The sequence below is a fragment of the Myotis daubentonii genome, chromosome 16 (assembly GCF_963259705.1).
Source record: "Myotis daubentonii chromosome 16, mMyoDau2.1, whole genome shotgun sequence".
In the NCBI taxonomy this organism is placed as follows: Eukaryota; Metazoa; Chordata; class Mammalia; order Chiroptera; family Vespertilionidae; genus Myotis; species Myotis daubentonii.
This window is the reverse complement of record NC_081855.1, coordinates 18,080,799-18,100,005: the sequence shown is the minus strand read 5'-3', so window position 1 is coordinate 18,100,005 and position 19,207 is coordinate 18,080,799. Positions and strand designations below refer to the sequence as shown.

The following is a 19,207-nucleotide window of genomic DNA, read 5'->3' as shown; positions in this document are numbered from 1 at the left end:
ATTGCCAGCCAGGCCTAGGGACCCTACCCATGCACGAATTTCATGCACCGGGCCTCTAGTCTAATATAAAATAGATTCATACATATTAGTTGAAATCTCATTTCTGGGAATCTATACTTTAAATATAAGGGTGCATAAGGGTATACATACAAAGGTGTTCATTAAAGCATTTATCATAGTCAATACTGAATACTGGGATCATATCACAGTGTAACCATTTTTAAAAATATATATATTTGTACTGGTTTCAGAGAGGGAGAGAGAGAGAGCGAAACATCTATGATGAGAGAGAATCATTGATCAGCTACCTCCTGCATGTCCCACAGTGGGGATCGAGCCCACAACCCAGGCATGTGCCCTGACTAGGAATTGAACCATGACCTCCTGGTTCATAGGTCAATGATCAACCACTGAACCACACTGGCCAACCTAACAGTGTAATATTAAAGCTACCAAAGAGAGCAGTTAGGTCTCCATCTATTGATCTGAAGATATTCTCATCATGTATTGTTAACTATGGAAAGTAACCTCCAACAAAATAAAATGTGTAGTGTGACCTCATTTTTGTGGAAGAAATGACATAAACCACATGAAACAATCCCATTAACAGAAAGATGTGGAGAAGCAGAAACAGTAAATAGTGACATTGGTTGTCTGTCTTAGGATGGGGGTGTGGATAGAAAACAAAAGGGAGAAAAGGAATACATTAGCTGCTCTCTAGCTGAATTGGGCACCACAAGTTTATTACAGGAAATACTCTAACTCATCCCTGGCCTCTAGAGTGTCCTGCAAGAACTTTCTCTGGCCCATATTGGGAATCCCAGTGCCCCTTTGGCACACAGACCTGGTAGGTGAATAGAATATGAGTACAGTTGCCCAGGGGCACCAGACACTGCAAGAATGAAAAGGGATGGCACCCAGGACCCCTTCGGAAAATGTAGTACAACCAGGCAGGGGGGTGTGGTTGGGGGAATGAGAGCCTAGAAAGAAAACTCTGGTGGAACCTCCCTTACCCTCTCTATCTCTTTCTCCACCCAGGCTCAGCTCCTCATCTCCCTCTAAGCCCCATTCTCAGCACTTTGCTGAGAGTGGTAGGCACCTTTCCCCCACCTCTGGGCTAATCCCAGGTTCTGGTTTGTCTGGGGTGGGGCCCAATCCTGGAGTGGGCTGGCACACGCAGTGCTGCTTTATTAAGCCCCGGACTTGTCCTGAGGCAGCAGGACGAAGCCTGGCCACGGAATCTTTGGTACCAGTAACAGAACCTCTGCCACCCAGGCAAGCCCACCTGCTGCCATGGGCTGCTACCGCATCCACGTGGCCACTGGAGCCTGGCTCTTCTCTGGGTCTTTCAACCGCGTGCAGCTGTGGCTGGTCGGGGAGCGCGGGGAGGCGGAGCTGGAGCTGCAGCTGCGGCCAGCGAGGGGCCAGGTGGGCACGGGAAGTGGGGGCTCAGAACCTGGTGGGGCTGGGCTTGCCTCATAGGGTGAGCAGGACACAGGAAGCTTGGAGCCAGTAAGGGAGCATCCATGCTGGCTGGGACTTCCAGTGAGAAGGGATAACTGCGCCTGGATAGGTGAGAGGGTCAGAGCCAGGGCACAGGAGGGGCTCGATCCCTTTCTCCCTTCCCCCTCCACTCAGACTCAACTCCTTTCCCAAGTGACCCCAGGCCAGTGTCATTTCAGGATCTGTGTTCAAAGGGGAGGGTCCTCTGAGAGCGCAGGCATGGGCGCAGTGCGAGCTCATTTAGTACGTGGGTGTAGGTGACGATGCTCTGTTCAAGACACCATAGGCCTTGCCCGCGTCCTTCATCCTCCTGGTGCAATGAGGCATCAGAGACCCACCGAGCAGGTGTTGGAGGAGGTAATGCTGTCCCTGGAGGCCTTGGCACTGGACTCCACAAAAGACCCCGCACCCTCAGTTACGCATCCTCTCCCGGGTCCCCACTACTAAGTCTCACCTGGTTCTGGTCCCCACAGGTGGAGGAGTTCGAACAGGACGTTCCCCAGGACTTGGGGCCACTGCAGTTTGTGAAGTTGCGCAAACACCACTCCCTGGTGGACGATGCCTGGTTCTGTGACCGCATCACAGTGCAGGGCCCTGAACCATGCCAGGAGGCTGCCTTCCCCTGCTACCGCTGGGTGCAGGGCGAGGGCATGCTGACTCTGCCCGAGGGCACTGGTGAGGGGCCGCCTCAGGGAAGTGGGTGCAGGACCTAAGGATGACTGGAGGTGGGGAAGCAGGGGATAGCACTGAGGAAGTGCCTAGAGGGGTTGAAAAAGTACATGCTCAGCAGGTTAAAGATGGACAAGACAGGAATGGAGGGGGACTGTATACATAGAATGAAAAGGACTGGAAATGGGACTGGACAAGGAAATGAGTGATGTGTAGATCCCACCTCTCAAAAAGGTGAGCACAGAGAATGGGAGGTGCAGCCATGCTGGGAAACAAAACAGCCAAAGTAAAGGGGCAAGGAGATCTCTCCCTGACTGTGAACATGGGAGGGCAGGGACAGGTGAGGCTAGCACATGTGATTCCCAAGAGGAGACAGGGAAGAGGAGCAACAAACAATATGACATGAAGAGCTGGTTTGGCTGTGAAAACATGGAAGACAACTGTGAGGGCAGGGAGCACAATGACGGGGTGAGGGTGAATGAGGACAGCAAACAGAGAATCGGTTACCTTAGGAAATAAGTACAAGAGACAATTGAGGGAAATGACAGGTAAGACTGGAAACCTGAACTAAATGTCTTTGAGGCACAAGTAAGTATAAGTACCGATGAGGGCAGGGTTAAACAAGGTTACCAACTATAAACTATGTGGAGTTGAGGACAGGTGAAATGAAGCCAGGTAAATGTAGCAACATGGATCCATTACTTGGTTTGGCGCACATAGAATACCTTATGCCAGGGAACAGGTGACAGTGGAAGTAGGTTGAGGGAGGTCAGAGGATGTACTAGTAAGTGTACCTAACTTGAAATATGTTATTTTTGAAGAACAGATTAAGGTGTGGATAGGGAAGGTCTGAAACAGGGGAAATTAACAAAGGAATGTTTGATAATATAGGATAGGTGTTGACATTTCAGCTGATTAAGAATGAAATTCATAGATAATGAAGAAGATAGATAGATAGATAGATAGATAGATAGATAGATAGATAGATAGATAGGAGTTAAGTGTTACATTAGGGTGTCAAAAATGGTATTTTCCTTTCAGGACAAATATGAGATTGGAGATTGGTGAAATGAAGAAAGGGGAGTGGGTGAAGATGGATGACTAGTAAATTAAGTAGGGAGACAGAGCCAGAAAAAAATGGCAAAAGAGTATGATACCATGCAACTAAGAAATGGGAGATTGGAAGAAGCAAGGGCATAGCATGAAACTGAAGAAAGCATTGAGGAGAATTGCCTTAATGTCTCCCTAGCCCGCCTGGCAGGAAACAACACCTGGGATGTGTTCCAGAAGCATCGAGAACAGGAACTGGAGGAAAGACAGCAAATCTACTGGTGACCACCCTACTAGAAGCCTCCCAATTGTAACCCCTTCTCTGACAACTTCCTCCATCACTGATTTCTATCCCTCCCATAACCTTTGTCCCCATCTGCTAGCTGGGCCACCTGGAAAGAAGGGCTACCCCTGACAATAGCTGCAGGCAGTAAGGACGATCTACCTGTAAATATGAGATTCCACGAGAAGAAGAAGCTGGACTATGAATGGACAGTGACTACAGGGTGAGGAAACAGTCAGAGTAAAGTAGGGCTGGTGGATCCAGGAACAGGAAGGATTTGGTAAATTGGTTTCAACCTTAATGTCTGTTCTAGGATTATGGAGATTGCCCTCAAATATGTTTATGCCCTCCCGAGGTCCTGGAACAGCCTAGAAGATTTTGATGAATTATTCTGGGGTCAAAAGACTGCCCTGGCTGGTCAGTGGTTTCCCCAGGTCTCCATAACACCTTGATGGCCCTGATACTGAGCTGTCACACTCCATAGTCCCAAAAATTGCTTGCCAAAAAAGAACTTATACATGGGAATCTGACAGATGTCTCAGGTATGAAAATATGTGGACTGGGTATGGAGGAGCCATGTTACTAAATCCCTGGGTTAGAGTCTGGGGAAGAGGGAAATTGGGCTGTGGTGAATATCCTCCTCCTAACCTCTACACCAACCCCACAGAGAAGGTTCAAAAGTGCTGGCAGAACGATGAGCTTTTTGGCTACCAGTTCCTCAATGGCGCCAACCCCATGCTGTTGAGACGCTCCACCTCTCTGCCCTCCCGGCTGGTGCTGCCCCCAGGGATGGAGGAGCTTCAGGCCCAGTTGGAGAAAGAACTCCAGGTACAGCCTCTAGCCCAGTGGTTCTCAACCTGTGGGTCGTGACCCCTTTGGGGGTCGAATGACCCTTTCACAAGGGTCACCTAAATACATCCTGCATATCAGATATTTACATTACAATTCATAACAGTAGCAAAATTACAGTTATGAAGTAGCAACGAAAATAATTTTATGGTTGGGGGTCACCACAACATGAGGAACTATATTAAAGGGTCGCGGCATTAGGAAGGTTGAGAACCACAGCCCTTTATTGTCTTCTTCTTGTCTGTGTGGGGAATTGAAGTGGTGAAGGGGAGGGACCAAAGGTGAGTCAGGGAAGGGAGGCTGTGATGAGCCACTGTCCTTGGATACAGAGTCCTCTGCTAGAAATCCTATAGGAGATAAAGTACTAGTATGTAGGGGAAAGCATCAAGGCTTGATACAGCCAATAAAGCAGACCATTAGGAGATATTAGGGAAAGGAACTTGGGCAACTTAACAAGGGAAGAGTTTGGCACACCTGTGGTACAGAATCAACAGGCATACAGTACCTAGTTCTGAAACTACCTCTGACATAGACAAGCCACGTCTCTAGGGAAGATTCCTTTCATGGGGTCTTAGCCCTCCCTGTAAAATGAGAGAATTTGAACTTGATGCTCTAGTGCTTCCTTCACTTCTCCACTGGGACTCTGGTAGTGATGTAAGATAATGGCAAGAAAAGAGAGTGAAAGTCTTTATGTTTCTTCTCATTTGCCTTGGCCCTGTGGAGGTATGCTTTCAACTAACCATGGGTATGGTCCTCTGTTCCTCAGAACGGTTCCCTGTTTGAGGCTGACTTCATCCTACTGGATGGAATTCCAGCCAATGTGATCCAAGGAGAGCAGCAGTACCTAGCTGCCCCGCTTGTCATGCTGAAGATGGAACCCAGTGGGAAGCTGCTACCCATGGTCATCCAGGTAGGTGATATGGGTTTCCTCCTAACACTACTCTGTGTTCATCCCCAACTTCTGCCAAGGGACAAAGACAGCTGGTTCTTGTCACCTACCCCTGCCTCAGTCAGTGAGACCTGTCCTCATCTCCCGTCTCTCATTTCAACCTTGCAACCTGCTCAATACCCAAAATTGCCTTTCTAAGACTCATAATGGTCTCCGTTGGTTCTCACCCTAAGGCTACTCAATCTCTTTCTGACCTTTGCATCTGTGAAATATTCCTTCTTTCTTAGATGTCTTTTACCCCTTGTTTTTATTATGTTTTCATTTTTATTATTCTCCTCAATCAATTGATGAGAACTGTCAGGTATCTCACATGTCCAGCTTCTCCCTCCTATTCTACCATCCTAACTCACACCCTCATCAGGTTTCTCTCAGTCATACTGGACACCTCTTTCCAATTCCTCTGGCTTTGAAACTGGCCAGTAAGGCACACGCACTTCCCCACAGCTACTGTAAGGAGGAGTGGAAGGGTCCTCATTCCTCCTACTAGATTATAACCCTCTGGGAGATAACAATCTTAGTCACAAGTGTTTCCCCAGAATACTAAGCATGGTGTCTAACCTGTGATAAGGTTAATGAATGCTTAATTTATCTTTATTGCAGATCGAGCCTCCCAATCCCGGCAACCCCACCCCATCACTGTTCCTGCCCTCAGACCCTCCACTTGCCTGGCTCCTGGCAAAGACCTGGGTCCGAAGTTCAGATTTTCATCTACACGAGCTCCACTATCACATTCTGAAGACTCACCTACTGGCTGAAGTCTTCGCTGTGGCCACCATGAGGTGCCTCCCAGGACTGCACCCTGTCTTCAAGGTACACCCTCTACCCTCCATGTCCCATCTCTCTCACATCCCAGAGAAAGGAAACACAAACCAATTCTCCCAGATTTAAAAATCCTAAGCCATCTGGTTGGGAACATGTTAACAATGTTTTTTCTAATTGAGCAAGTGTCCATTTTATTATAACAAAAATTCTTTATAGGAATGTGTAACTAGAGAAGAAGAGATGGATGCTTCAGGACCTTAAGCTTTGTGGCTTTGTTTCTAATATTTAAATTTTTATTTTGCAATTATCATAGATTTTCATGCAGTTTTAAAAATAATACAGAGAGGTGCCATGCCATCTATTTTACTAAGTCAAATCACTTAGTATATATTCAGCATTTATTGTAAAGCAGCTCTGACATTCTCCAGCATAGTCCATTGAAGAGTAGGAATATAATTTTATTTTTTTAAAAAAAAAAACACAGTATCTAGGAATAGACTCTGAAATAAAGAGAGAGCGCAATAAACACTATATTTTTATGGAGAATGTTCCACTACAACTTGGGAATAATTAAGCAGAAGACCAAATGAATAAAAGAGCAGCCCAATACATTATTTATCCTGCCCAATGAGAGGTGCATGACATGGTAGTTAGATCAATAGAAAGGAAAATGCAAAGACTTTGTGATGAGAGGAAATAGTAGTTGCAGCATGTCTGGGTGCAAGATTGGAGAGAAAGCTCAGAGGTCTGAGCTGCTGCAATAACTAGGAGCCCACCTGGTAGATAGAGTTGTACTGATCTAGAAATATTGTGATCTTATAAAAGAGTGAGCCTAGGATCTATTGCTAGTGAGAAGGCAGCAAAAATAGCCTTGTGCTTGCTTAAAACTGTTTTTAAAATCTTGATGACACTTCACATGTAGTAACAGGAGGAAAAATGATACAGGCTTATGAATTGTCAGAAACAATACAATCAAGAAAATCCAGTTTGAGCCGTAACCGGTTTGGCTCAGTGGATAGAGCATCGGCCTGGGGACTGAAGGGTCCCAGGTTTGATTCTGGTCAAGGGCATGTACCTTGGTTGCAGGCACATGCCCAGTAGGGGGCATGCAGGAGGCAGCTGATCTATGTTTCTCTCTCATCGATGTTTCTAACTCTCTATCCTTCTCCTTCTCTGTAAAAAATCAATAAAATATATTTTTTTAAAAATCCAGTTTGAGGTGAAAGATGAGATGTTCAGTTTTAGGTACATGGAGTTTGAAGTGGTATCAAGATATGTGAGTACATGCTAGGTAGAATATCTGAATTGTGCTTCCTCCAGAGACCCCACCTTTATCCCCAAACTTGTCCATTGGAAGTGATGACCCCTTAGGGTTCTAGAGTAACATAGACATGGTAGACACTAACAGAATTCCTTTATCTTGGATTTGATTGACTTTATGATGCCTTTGCAGCACCATCTTCTGTGTATCTTAGTGGTTGAACCCACTTTCACTCTTCTAAATCCCCTTTTCACAGCCCCCTCTACACGTGTTTCCTTTCACCATAACAACTTCTTCCCATGGTAGGCCACGCAGGAGGGCTAAGCCTGCCCATTTCATCTATTTACCTGTGCCAGCTCTGCATTCAGACTGCTGGGATCTGAATCCTGAATCCTGGCCTCAGTTCTTACCAGATGTGTTCTCAGTATTCTAATCTCTAAATGGGGGTAATAGGAGCTTCATTATGGAATTAATGAGGAATAACAGAACAGCAGCATGACACAGGCTAAATGCTACAAAAAATAGTAGTTCTTGCTATTGTGATTAGTTATTTGTTTTCTGGTCTACTCTTGATGTAGACCTTGGGCTTTCTGTGAAACTCGGCATATTTTTTAATCTTTCTGAAGTTTCAGACCAATGTGAGTTGCCTTGATATGTTGCTACCAATGATATCAGTTGGGTCCTTTCTTCTCTGTAGCATCACTAGCTCACATAGATAACAATAATGTATGAATCGGCTCCTGGATGAAAACAAAATTGTGGAGTCATGGCCCGGCGGATCATGAGGATGATGCACATGAGGATCAGATGGCTTTTTTATAATGGCCAAGGGAAGGCAGGAGAAATTAACAGTGCCTAATTGGTGGTAGGAGGAGGTTTGACAACAGCCCCTTGGCTTATAAAGAAGGTAGATCAATATGGTTCCTTTAATTCTGACTGAAAGTACCCTACCCACGCAATTCCTAATCCCAAAATTTTAAAAATGCGAGTAAAATGACTAGAGGTTGGAGGAGCAGCTTTGAAAATTAATACTTTAAACTGTAAGGATGTGTATGATAGAAAAAAATTATTTAAAAAATCAAAAGTTAAAGGACTGATTCTCAAAGAACATCTATACTCAAGGTGGAATAATAAAGGTAATGATAACAGCTACTATTCAAGGACATCTATGTGCTAGGCAATGTGCTGAACATTCTCATACATTATATACATAAGCATCACCACAGCACCCGTAATGAGACCATATTGTCATCTCCTGTAAAGAGATGGGCGCTTAGAGGGTTTATTATCTTGTCCAAGTATGAAAGTAAGTGGTGACGTGTAAATTAAAATCCCGGCCAGTCAAACTCCAAAGCTCAACTCACAGAGCAATGGGAGAACATGAGACTAAGAGATCAGAGAAGAATGAGACCAGCCGGCAAAGGCACCAGCAGGTAGGAAAGCATCAAGAGGACAGAAAGTCTCCATGCTGACTGCCACTCCCTAATAAAGAAGGACCCAAGCATGTTGTACATAACCCACCCCCTCCAACCTTCTCCATCCAGCTCCTGATCCCACACACCCGCTACACCATGGAAATCAACACCCGGGCACGAACTCAACTCATCTCAGATGGAGGTTTATTTGATAAGGTAAGGAGGTAATGGCGTGGACACCTAATCATCCAAATCTGCATGACCTCCTGTCACTTTCAAGCTTCCAGTCCCCCTTGTATGAATGTCCTGACCCTTAAACCCAGGAGCCTTGTCCCTTTATGCCAATGTCATTGAATCTCAAAAGCCCACATCTGACCACTTCATATACTATGCTATGTTCTCCAGCTCTGTTTCTCCCCTCAAGACCTCTCATGTCTATTGGCACAGGCAGGAAGCACAGGTGGAGGGGGGCATGTGCAATTGATCCGCCGGGCCATGACTCAGCTGACCTACCGCTCCCTCTGTCCTCCGGATGATCTGGCTGATCGGGGCCTGCTGGGAATCCCAAGTGCCCTCTATGCCCATGATGCTTTACGACTCTGGGAGATCATTGCTCGGTGGGTGAGAGTGGGAGCTGAGTAAAAAGGGGGCATTAGGAATAGTGAAAATGGGGCTTGGCCTGAGGTCAGCATGGGACAAAAGGAACATGAAATAAGAAGGTCCAGACAGGAGGTTCAGACAGGAGAAGCAGGGGACTCAATCCTGAGATTGATGAGAAAGAATAAGAAGACAATGGGTGGGTTCTGAAAATGGGGAGACTGAAATAGCCAGTGTAAGTAGGCAGAATTGTGTGGGTGGGTAAAACTAAGGAATTTGGTAGAATCAGGGATTTTGTTACAAAGAGTGACTATCAACCATGTATACGGAATTCTTAAATGAATGATCCACATTTTCTTCCTTTCTAAACTAGTGTGTAGAAAGAACTAGGGAATGTCTTAAAGGCAAGTCTTGCGAGATCTGTCCCCAGACACAGTGAGAGTCAGATGGATAGAAGCCACAGAAAAAGAGTAGAAGTCTGAGGCTACAGTCCTCTACTCTCAAGGAGCTCAGTCCCTTCTCCTCTGGGCAGGTATGTGGAGGGGATCATCCACCTCTTCTACCACGAGGATGACGTCGTGAGAGGAGACCCTGAGCTGCAAGCCTGGTGTCGGGAGATCACTGAGGTGGGGCTGTGCCAGGCCCAGGACCGAGGTGAGGTCCCTCCCCAGAGAAGAGAAATCCTTGGACACTCTCCCAAGAACCCCTTCTCAGTCTTGCCCATCTGGGGACAATTATAACCCCTCATCATGCCCATCCCTCCACACATGAAACATCTGAATCTGATTCCCATCTCCTAAGACTCAGGACAATTCTAGAATCCTAAGGATTGTCCTCCGCAGAGACCCTCATGCTTTTTCATAGATACCCCTTACCAGCCAAGGGGACTAATAAGGCCAGAACTATAGCCAGTAAAGAATCTGCCCAGGCCCTGCCAGGCTCTCTCCTAATAACTGTCTATTTCCTTACTTAAGGATAGAAATGGGGAGATTATCCCCACAAAAGCGCATGACAGCCCATCCTAGCTACCCCACACACACACCTTTTCCTCCTTCCTTCTACTGTCCAGCACACAGAGAGGATCCAGACATCATGCACACCTGCCATGGTGCAAGGTCATTTCTAGATGTAGTCTCAATAATGTATATATTTTGACTTAAACCCAGTCAGTGTCATGATCTTTGGAACTCAAGTTTCTTAGATAAAAGTACTCTCCTCACTGGTGAACTACCTTCAGGTCCCCTACCCCGTTTTTTTAAATCTATAACAAAGAAATAACCTTTCTTGAGCACTTCCCAGATTCATAGTCCTCTCTCTAGTACACGTAGGCCAACCGGGGTTGTTTTGAATCATCCTTTAGCTCCTTCCCATTTCACACTTCACACCAATACCTTGAATCCCTTCCATTCCTTCCATGCAATAACTGTAGCGAATAGCTAAGAACTTGTAATGCAAACATCAGTAAACCACACACCTACCACGGAGTGGAGTCTTACCTCAAAGTATCTGGGGCTGTACCTTCCCCATTCATGCAATGGCACTTCATCAGCCCTTCATGACCAAAATGTCTCAGTTCTGTCTCTCAAGCTAAGTGTTTCTTAGTCTCTGAATCTATTTTTGTTCATCAGTTTATGTTGTTCATTATATCCCACGTATAAGTGAGACCATGTGATAGTTATCTTTTTCCAACTGGCTTATTTCACTTAGCATAATGCTCTCCAGGTCCATCCACGCTGTTGCAAATGGTAAATGTTCCTTCTTTTTTATTGCAGCAGTAGGGGCCCGGTGCATGAAATTCGTGCACTTGCTGGGGGCAGGTCCCTCAACCCGGCCGGCACCCCCTCGCAGTCCAAGAGCCCTTGAGGGATGTCCAACTGCCCGGAAGCAAAAGAGGCTCCCGCCACTACCACTGCACTCACCAGCCATGACTCCGGCTTCTGGCTGAGCTGTGCTCACACTGACCACCAGGGGGCAGCGCCTGCATTGAGCATCTGTTCCCTGCTGGTCAGTGCACATCACAGCAACCCGTTGTTCCAATGTTGGGCCCAAACTGGCTCTCCGACATCCCCTGAGGGGTCCCAGATTGCAAGAGGGTGAAGACCAGGCCGAGGGACCCCACTGGTGCATTATTCCAGATGAATTTTTGGAGAGTTTGTTCTACGTCTGTGAAATATGCTGTTGGTAATTTAATGGGAATTGCTTGAATCTATAAATTGCTTTGGGTAGTATGGCCATTTTAATGATGTTGATTCTACCAATCCATGAACATGGTATGTTCTGCCATTTGTGTATGTCTTCCTCTCTCTTTTTTCAATGTCCTGTAGTTTTCTGATTGCAGGTTGTTTACGTCCTTAGTTAAGTTTATTCCTAGGTATCTTAAATTTTTTTGGTGCAATAGTAAATGGGTGGTTTTTTTTAGTTTCTCTTTCTGTGAGTTCATTATTGGTGTATAAAAAAGCCATAGGTTTCTGGGTGTTAATTTTGTATCCTCCTGCATTACCGAATTCATGTATTACATCCAGTAATTTTTTGATGGAGTCTTTAGGGTTTTCTATGTACAGTATCATGTCATCTGCAAATAACAAAAGTTTTACTTCTTCTTTTCCAATTTGGATGTCTTTTTTTTCTTCTTCTTGTCTAATTGCTATGGCTAGCACTTCCAGTACTATGCTGAAAAGGAGTGGTGAAAGTGGGTGTCCCTGTCTTGTTCCTGTTCTTAGGGAAAATGGTTTTAGTTTTTTCCCATTGAGTATGATGTTGGCTGTAGGTTTGTCATATAAGGCTCTTATTATGTTGAGGTATGATCCCTCTATTCCCACTTTGCTGAGGGTTTTTATCAAGAAAGGGTGTTGGATTTTGTTAAATGCTTTTTCTGCATTGATTGATATGATTATGTGATTTTGGTCTCTTGATTTATGTGATGTATCACATTTATTGATTTGTGGATATTGTACCATCCTGGCATCCCCAGAATAAATCCCACTTGGTCATGGTGTGTGATCTTTCTAATATAATGCTGGATCCGATTTGCTAGAATTTTGTTGAGGATTTTAGCATCTATGTTAATCAGGAATATTGGCCTGTAGTTCTTTTTCTTTGTGGTGTTTTTATCTGGTTTTGGAATTAGGGTAATGCTGGTTTTATAGAAAGAGCTTGGAAGTGTGCCTTCCTCTTGAATTTTTTTTGAATAGTCTGAGAAGGATAGGTTTTAGTTCTTTGAATGTTTGGTAAAACTCCCCTGTAAAGCTGTCCAGACCAGGGCTTTTGTTTGCTGGATGATTTTTGATTACTGCTTTAATTTCATTGGTAGTTATCAGCCTACTCAGGTTTTTTTATTCTTCCTGATTGAGTGTTGGAAGCTTGTGTTTTTTCTAAGAATATGTCCATTTTGTCTAGGCTGTCCAGTTTGTTGGAGTAGAGTTGTTCATAATAAATTTTTACAATTCTTTGTATTTCTATGGGGTCTGTTGTTACTTCACCTCTTTCATTTCCGATTTTGTTTATTTGAGTCCTCTCTCTTTGTTTCTTGGTGAGCCTGGCTAGAGGTTCATCAATCTTGTTTATCCTTTCACAGAACCAGCTCTTGGTTGCATTGATCTTTTGTATTGTTGTTTTTGTTTGTTTGTTTGTGGTATTTTTTGTCTCTATGTCGTTTAATTCTGCTCTGATCTTTATTATTTTCTTCCTTCTCCTCACTCTGGGATATTCTTTTTGCTCTCTTTCTAATTCTTTAAGTTGCAAGGTTAGATATTTATTACCATTTTTTCTTGTTTTTTGAGGTAGGCCTGTAAAGCTAATAACTTCCCTTTCAGCACTGCTTTCGCTGTGTCCCATAGATTTTGGATTGTTTGTTTTCATTGTTGTTTGTTATCAGAATGCTTTTCATTTCTCTCTTGATCTCTTTGGTTACCCAGTCATTGTTTAATATCATGCTATTTAGCCTCCAAGTGTTTGATTTTTTTCATTGTTTTTATTGTAGTTGATTTCTAATTTTATGCCACTGTGATCTGAGAAGATGCTTGATATGATTTCTATCTTCTTGAATTTGAAGAGACTTTGCCTGTGTCCCAATATTTGTTCTATCTTTGAAAATGTCCTCTGTGCGTTTGAGAAGAACGTATATTCTGTAGCTTTAGGGTGAAATGTTCTGAAGGTGTCAATTAATTCCTTCTGATCTAGTGAGTCATTTAGGATTGATGTTTCTTTGCTGATTTTTTGTTTAGAAAATTTATCCAGTGGTGTCAATGCGGTATTAAAATTCCCTACTATGACTGTATTGCTGTCAATCTCTCTCTCTTGATATGTTCCAGGAGTTTTTTATGTATTGGGGTGTTCCTGTATTGGAAGCATACATGTTTACCAGAGTTATACCTCTTGCTGAATTGCTCCTTTTAGTATTATGAAGTGGCCTTCCTTATCTCTTGTTATGGCCTTCACTTTGAGGTCTATTTTGTCATATATAAGTATTGTAACCCAGTTTTGTTTTTTGCTTTGTTTTTTCATTTCCATTCGCCTGAGAAATATTTTCCATTCCTTCACTGTCAGTCTTTGTGAGTCTTTGGTTCCGATGTGGGTCTCTTGTAGACAGTAGATATATGGGTCATGTTTTCTAATCCATTCAGCTACGCCGTGTCTTTTGATTGGAGCATTTAATCCATTTACATTTAAGGTAAATGTAAATAGGTGCTTGTTTGTCACTATTTTTATTTTTTATACCTGTGTTCCTTCTTCACTTCCTATTTCTTCTTTTTACAGCAATTCCTTTAGCATTTCTTTCTTAAGTAAAAGATAAAAAATTAAAAAGTGAAGTAGTGAAGTGTCATTTGCTTCAGCTGAGTTTTAACGTCCCATGGGGGCTGGATTAAGACCCCTCTCTACTGTTCTGTCTGGCACTTCTCATTTTCCTGTTAGGTAGTCAGGACCATGTTGAAGTTCCCACTGACCTACTGCTCCTCTGTGTCTGTCTCCAGAGGCTTGGGTTTAGGCGTGCGGAACCTATCTGCCCGCTTTGTCTCCCTACTTTCAGTCGTATTTACACAAGCATCTATTTCTCATATGGGCTCTAGGCGGTGGTATTCCTGTATTAGCTTCCAGGGCCGCTAGGAGGTGCTAGCTCTTCTGGAGAAAAATGGCTGTTTAGGGTTGGAGGGACCAGGCTGTCCCAGAGCTGGATTCCTGGTCGCCCCTCCCTGCTTTGCTCCCCAGCCTCCACCAAACCACGTCCACCTGCACCGCAGCCTCGCTGGGTATTTGTTATCAAAAGATCCTATGTACTGAGTTTAGCGAGTAAAAGCAAAGAAAATATAAAGACAGAGCAACTGTGCCGCTGCGCAATTCTCTCCCCAGCAATGCGCAGCCAGTGCAGAACTTCAGGCAGCCTTTCTGGGTGCAGCCTTCCATGGCTGTGGAGTTAGATCTAGAGTCCCCCGCTGCAGCAGCTCTGTGGACCCCCTTCCACAGTCAAGTGTTATGCGTGTCCCCATGGAACGTGGAGTTGGCGCAGCAGTTTCCTTCTGACCTTCTAGTCCAGCGGTTCTCAACCTGTGGGTTGCAACTCCTTTGGGTGTGGAACGACCCTTTCACAGGGTCGCCTAAGACCATCGGAAAACACATATATAATTACATATTGTTTTGTGATTAATCACTATGCTTTAATTATGTTCAATTTGTAACAATGAAATTGGGGGTCACCACAACATGAGGAACTGTATTAAAGGGTCGCGGCGTTAGGAAGGTTGAGAACCACTCCTCTAGTCCCTGTGTTTGTGCGTTTTTCTCTCCAGCCCAGATACCTGATCCTACCTTCTCCAGGTGTCTCTGTCATTTCAGGCCGCGGATTGTCTCACCAGCTGTGTTTAATGTGCCAATTCCAGGTGGATGCTATTCAATTTAGTTGTTTCTTCTAACTCAGTGGTTCTCAACCTTGGCTGCACATTAGAATCACCTGGGAATCTTTTTAAAATCCTGATTTCTGGGCCTCATCCTCCGGAAATTCTGTTTCTTTGTTATGGGGCGGGGCCACAGCATCAGTAACAAAGAAACAGAATTTCCCGAGGATGAGGCCCAGAAATCAGGATGTTAAAAAGATTCCCAGGTGATTCTAATGTGCAGCCAAGGTTGAGAACCACTGTTCTATCTGATCTGTGAGAAGGCACAGGACATGTCTGTCTATTCAGCTGCCATTTTGCCTCCCCGGACAAACTTTTTAGGAGACCGTGGCCGGGGAGGCTGGAGTCTCGGTGTTCATGGGTTCACAGCCAAGGCAGCAGGTCCCTGGCTGGTGTGGCTGTAGGGTCCCAGGTGGTGTCTGCGGGCTCCCCGGGTGGAGGTGAGACTGGGCTCCCCATCACAGCAGCTCTCCCTTTCAAGATGGCGAGGCCTCTGAGGTAGAGCCAGCTGCTCTGGGAGAGATTGCAGCGGTGGGAGAGGCTGCCCAGCTAGGGGAGCCTGGTCCGCCAACCCCCAAAAGTCCTGTGGAATATAATTGTCACACACACACACACACACACACACACACACACACGCCCCACATGCCCATGCACTCCCCTTTCGCTCCCTCCCTCCCTCACACTCTCTCCCTCACTGCCGTCCTGTCAGCCGCCTTTTGGATCGCTAATCATATTACTCTATTTTGTGATTATGATAGACTTTATTTTTCCTTTCTCCCATTGATGGGTATTTGGGCTGTTTCCATTTTGAGGCCATTAATGTCATTGCTGCTGTGAACAATGTCGTGTGTACAATTCTGTTGGGTGTGTATCTAGAAGTGAAATTGATGGTCATAGGATATGTGTATGTTCAGTTTTAGTGGTTTCTGACAGTTTTCCCAAGTGCTATATATATTTACCCTCCCTCCACAGAATATGAGTTATAGTCAATACCTTCTCAAATATTTTGAAAAAATACTTTGGTCACATTGTGAATGTGTTGTGTTTTCACATTTGAGTTTAAGTTGTGTTCTCCCAGGGACTGGTAGAACCGAGGAACCTGTCCTAGGCTTAGTAGCCACAGGGATATCTTCCTTTATGTGGAGCCTGTTCCTCTTTTGTGCCATTTTATTTTGGGTTGTCTACCTCTCCCCTGTTGCTTTTAACCACTTTTGAACACTGGCTATTAGACCAGTGATGGCGAACCTTTTGAGCTCGGCGTGTCAGCATTTTGAAAAACCCTAACTTAACGCTGGTGCCGTGTCACATATAGAAATTTTATGACATTTGCAACCATAGTAAAACAAAGATTTATACTTTTTATATTTATTTTATATATTTAAATGCCATTTAACAAAGAAAAATCAACCAAAAAAATTAGTTCGTGTGTCAACTCTGACACGCGTGTCATAGGTCCACCATCACTGTATTAGTCCAACCAGCCTCTCAGTCCTGCCCACTCCCCACCTTATAAACACACCTACAATGGACTGAGGGGGTTTATATGAACCATCTCCATGGACCATCCCTTTACAAGGTAACAATTATTATCTCTATTCTCAGAGTAAGCTAAATAGCAGCTCAGAGAAGCTAAGCAGTTAGTCAGCAGCAAAGCAAGGACTGGTCTCTTGACTAAATTATTAACTACCCCCCTTTACATCTCATATCTCCCTTTCCTGCCTTACTTGTATACTTGTTACTACCTAACAAACTGTGTGTAAATTTTTCTTAGTTATTCTGTTTATTATCATTCTTCACTACCATAGTCTGTTTTGCCCACCAACATATTCCCAGTGCCTGTATAGTGTCTGGTACAGAGTAGTTCATGACTTTTTGAATGAATGAACACTAACTAGTCTAATATATGGACATGCCAAGATAACAGCATTTACTTCCTTATCTCCTTTGGAATTGCAGTTTCTAAGCTTTGTTCTTTTCTCTAGGTTTCCCTGTCTCTTTCCAGTCTCGGGCTCAGCTCTGTCATTTCCTTACCATGTGCATCTTCACATGCTCTGCCCAGCATGCAGCAGTCAACACGGGCCAGGTATGCACAACTGAAAATCTGGGTCTCTGAGAAAAAGCTTCTGGTCTAGGGGACACTTGAAGGAGAAAGCTTGAGTATAGGGTCCTGAACCAGAGTTTCTGAGTGACTCCAGATTCTTCCTCCCCCAGTTCGACTGGTTTGCCTGGGTCCCTAATGCCCCAGGCTCAATGCGGATGCCCCCACCCACCACCAAGGAAGATGTCACAATGGACACAGTGATGGGCTCACTGCCTAATGTCTGGCAGACCAGTCTTCAGATGTTTCTCCCATGGCTCCTAAGCCGGCCACCAGCAGACATGGTGAGAGGGGACCTCTGGAGCTCTGAGGGGACTGATGCTGACAAGGAGACTTTAGGGTGAGGGACTGGAGTTTGGGTCCCTTTTCTTGGTACAAGAAGATAATTAATCCTTTCTTTCTGCTTCAGGTACCACTGGGGCATCACCAAGAAGAGCATTTCTCAGGTCCTGAGCCCAAGGCTGTTTTAAGGCAGTTTCAGGCTGATCTGGACAACCTGGAAAGGGAAATCGTGGCCCGGAATGAGCAGCTAGACCTTCCCTATGAATACCTGAAGCCCAGCCTCATAGAGAGCAGTGTTGCTATCTGAGCCCACCATGCTTAACATTTTCCCCTGATTTTTATTGTTTTCATGGGTCTGAATTGCTATGGCTCTATTTTCTCCTTTTGATTTCCCTACCTAAATGTCTCACTAATATGAGGCATTGTCCTAACTTCTAGTTTCCCTAATATAATAATCTTTACCTTGAAACCAACTCCCTCAGAAATCAACTATCTCACATAACATTTTCTTTCCCCTGAAAATTTTGTCTTCTCCATTTGTCATAAAGTCCTTATGTAATGACATTACATTATCACTGACATAAGTGATTTAAAAATTTGTTTTATAGGTAGAACTAATATTTAAATATAGTTGGGTAAAAGTCAATTCCATTTCTTTTTTTCTGCTCTGGGTAATCAGATATCACAGCACTTTTCACTGAAAAGCCCATTCTCCCCATGATTCTATAATGCTGACATAAATCAAGTTTGCATCTATGAATGAGTCTAGTTCTCAGCTGTCCAGTAATTATACCACATTCACATAAGTACTACAGCTTTATACTTAATGTAGCCTACCATTTGATGATCTTTTCATCTAATTTGTTCTTTAGAGGTCTTTGGCTTTCCTCGGGCTTCTAGCCTTTCATAAAAATATTAGGACCAGCTTTTCTAGTTCCAAAAATAAAACCTCTTATGATTTTTATCAGAATTGCTTTGCATCTACATAATTTTTAAAATCTTAAGCCAATTTTTCATTTTTGGAAAATATACACTGAGTTATCTATAAGCATTGTGAATTGAATTTGCTTATTTTGTTTATATACTTCACATTACATAGTTCATAAATAAGACTGGGCTATAGTTTTCTCTTGAGCTATCCTTGTCATTTTTTTGTTAAGAAGGCTGTCATTTCCCCAAAGAGTAAGTAGGGTAGAATTCCTCATTCGGTGTCATTTAGGGAAATCTATATATATAAAATCCAAGTTACTGGAACAACAGAACAACTGGAACGACCAGTTGCTATGATGCGCACTGCAGTGGCCAAAAGGCCCAATCAGGGCCCCAATCAACACCCCCACCCTACCGTGGCCCCTCCCCTGGCCAGCCCAGCCCCCAATTGGCCACCCCACCCCGATTGGGGGCAGGGCTGGGGGCCAACCTCCAGCATCCCCGCCACCCCACTGGCCCAGCCCCGATTGGCCCCCATTGGGGTGGGCAGCCAAACCCCACCTGTGCACAAATTTGTGCACCAGGACTCTAGTTTTATAATAAGATTTGAATTACCTTTTCCTAGAATGTTTTATAGAATTTCACCTGTTGCTATTATCTAGGTCTGGTGG

General features: G+C 44.3%; 1 protein-coding gene across 2 annotated transcripts; it reads left to right on the top strand.

The window, feature by feature from the left end:
- The first annotated feature begins 1,224 nt into the window (after positions 1-1,224).
- LOC132218125 (polyunsaturated fatty acid lipoxygenase ALOX12-like) lies at positions 1,225-17,913 on the top strand. Of its 2 annotated transcripts, none has more exons than XM_059668897.1 (14): positions 1,225-1,428; positions 1,977-2,178; positions 3,422-3,503; positions 3,606-3,728; positions 3,819-3,922; positions 4,173-4,333; positions 5,121-5,264; positions 5,904-6,113; positions 8,871-8,957; positions 9,189-9,358; positions 9,871-9,992; positions 17,209-17,309; positions 17,438-17,608; positions 17,734-17,913. In XM_059668897.1, the coding sequence occupies exons 1-14, from the start codon at positions 1,294-1,296 to the stop codon at positions 17,911-17,913; spliced, it is 1,992 nt and encodes a 663-aa protein (XP_059524880.1). In that variant the 5' UTR covers positions 1,225-1,293. The 2 variants fall into 2 exon arrangements, with proteins under 2 accessions (XP_059524880.1, XP_059524879.1); XM_059668896.1 differs by having other exon boundaries at positions 8,871-8,965; positions 9,197-9,358.
- Positions 17,914-19,207: the final 1,294 nt, after the last annotated feature.